The following is a 2263-nucleotide window of genomic DNA, read 5'->3' on the forward strand; positions in this document are numbered from 1 at the left end:
ATATTCAACGCGGGCCGCGATGCTGGTAACAGAGGAAGAGGAAGGCCCCCTCTGCGTTGGAAAGACCAGGTGGAGAAGGACTTGGCTTCACTAGGCATTTTCAATTGGCGTCAGTTAGCACAGAAGAGAAATGACTGGCGTGCTGTTTTGGACTCGGCCAAAATCGCTTAGGCGGTTACTGCGCCAAATAAGAAGAAGAAGAAAACAACAACAAAGTATCAATTATTTTATTACATTTTATTTTAACAATTACAATTACCACACTACACATTTTTTATTTTGGTTCATTTTGCTATTCTCTTTACAATTAAAGGCATCAGCAAATTCGAAAGTATTCGAAAGTGTTCCAATGACGCGATATGGCGACGGCGCATGAGCATCCTTTTCCATTTGCAAAATACTCGTCTCATTGGTAGTACTGGAACACCATACCTGGGGTTAGAAAAAGCATTAAACAAATATAAGTTATGATACCAAGTTATTAATAAAAATTAAAAAAAAAACATCTATGTATATTAGACTGCATCACCAAAAAAAGTTGAAGTTTTTCCGCCGGGATTACTAAATTTATTATATTTTAAGACGTCCACCAAAATATTGCGTAAAAATATTAAGATTTAAGTGAGCTGGACCGATTTGAAAATACCTCCAAAAATTAATGGCCTTATTCATAAAAAATAAAGTAGCTTTATAAAAGGTTTACAAATTGAAAAATGTATGAAAACGTCAATTTATAAAGCTCTTTAAACCTACTTTATTTTTTATGAATAAGGCCATAAGTTTTTTATGAATAAAAATAGTTTCTTAAATAACTTTTTGAAAAAAGTCACCTCTGATGACAAATTAGAATAAGCTTAAAAATCTACATAGAAATATTTAAAAATTTTTTCAACGGAATCGTAAGAATGAGATTTTTGATGCTGTTTCTTTACTTTTTTCAAAGATTGATTTACGGAAAACTTGAATAACTGGGCCAAAAATGTTCTGATTTAGACTTATGGGATCTCAGTAGAAAGGTATTTTCACACCGTTTATATTTCTGGCCAAAAGAAACGTCATTCGTGTCCCATCTTTTTTCTCGAATACCAAAACTTCTTAATTCAACTTTGAATGAGGTTCGTTTCTCCTACCTTTCTCTTCCATCCTTTGAATAAGTTTATTAACAAATAAATGAAAAGGGTGAGAAAATACCTTTCCAATGACACCTCTTAAGTCTAAATCGGAAGAGTTTGGGTTCAGTTATTCAAGTTTTTCTTATACTAATCTTTGAAAAATGTTAAAAACAGCATCATCATTGCGATTCCGTAAAATTTTTTTTTAATTTTTGTTTAAATATTTTTATGCAAATATTTTAAGCTTAACCCGTTTTGTCATTTGACAGCATTTTTTCCAAAAAAATCTTTAAGAAACTATTTTTATTCATAAAAAAAACCATTTTTGGAGGTATTTTCAAATCGGTCCAGCTCACTTAAATCTTAATATTTTTCCGAAATATTTTGGGGGACGCCTTAAAATATAGTAGATTTTATAATTCCAATGGAAAAATAGTACCGATTTTTTTTTTGTATGGGGAGTGATGCAGTCTAATGTATATAACTACATAGTTCGTAAAATGCTGGAAATCGAGGAAAAATGTAATCTCATAAATTTTAGACGATTCAGTGCCAATTCTTAAAGCATTTCTCTCCTGTGCGCTAAAAGTTCTTTATGGACATAAGACAACGCTCATTGATGGATACGTCTTGAACTTACTTGCGCGAATGATACGAAAAATAATTGTTTGTGCGTCAGGTTTAATCCAGGTAACTTCAATATATCGGCATCCTTGGTTGCTTCAGATTTCAAAAAGGCGTGGTAAGCCGCTTTCAGACCTCCATTATCAGCAATGTTTTCACCTTTAATGCAAACATTTTTGCAAGTATGTAGTTTAACATATATGTACATATTATCGAAAGACTCTTTGGAATAAAACCGTAAAAAATAAAGTTCGGAAGGTAATTCTCTAGTGTTTTCCATCCTAATCTTTTGGCCCAGGGAAGAGGTAAGAGAGGCGAATTTTCAACAGAAAGAAACAGATGTAGAAAGACGAGCTTCAGATGCTGGCGGGAAGGGGTAATACCCAAAAATTCTTTCAGAAAATAAGGCAGCAATCAGATGGTGTCAAAACTGCGGCTGAAGATGAAAACGAGGTAACAGATGTCCAGAGCACACATATAATAATAAATAAAATTATAGTTTAAAAAACTAAAACCTCGCTATTATA

The 2263-nt window shown here is 32.7% G+C and overlaps 1 protein-coding gene across 1 annotated transcript in view; it reads right to left on the reverse strand.

Annotated features, from left to right (window-relative positions):
• Positions 1 to 2253, reverse strand: part of LOC118745469 (neprilysin-3-like) — a 3692-nt gene extending 1439 nt beyond the window's left edge. Inside the window, exons 1-2 of the mRNA XM_036478916.1 lie at positions 1753 to 2253; positions 265 to 432 (exon numbers count right to left, since the gene is read on the reverse strand). Coding sequence (XP_036334809.1) covers positions 265 to 432; positions 1753 to 2016 — 432 coding nt within the window. The 5' untranslated portion in view covers positions 2017 to 2253. The remainder of the gene's footprint in view (positions 1 to 264; positions 433 to 1752) is intronic.
• Positions 2254 to 2263: the final 10 nt, after the last annotated feature.

The sequence above is a fragment of the Rhagoletis pomonella genome, unplaced genomic scaffold (genome assembly GCF_013731165.1).
Source record: "Rhagoletis pomonella isolate Grant_MI unplaced genomic scaffold, Rhpom_1.0 Rhpom_scaffold_00009, whole genome shotgun sequence".
NCBI lineage: Eukaryota > Metazoa > Arthropoda > Insecta > Diptera > Tephritidae > Rhagoletis > Rhagoletis pomonella.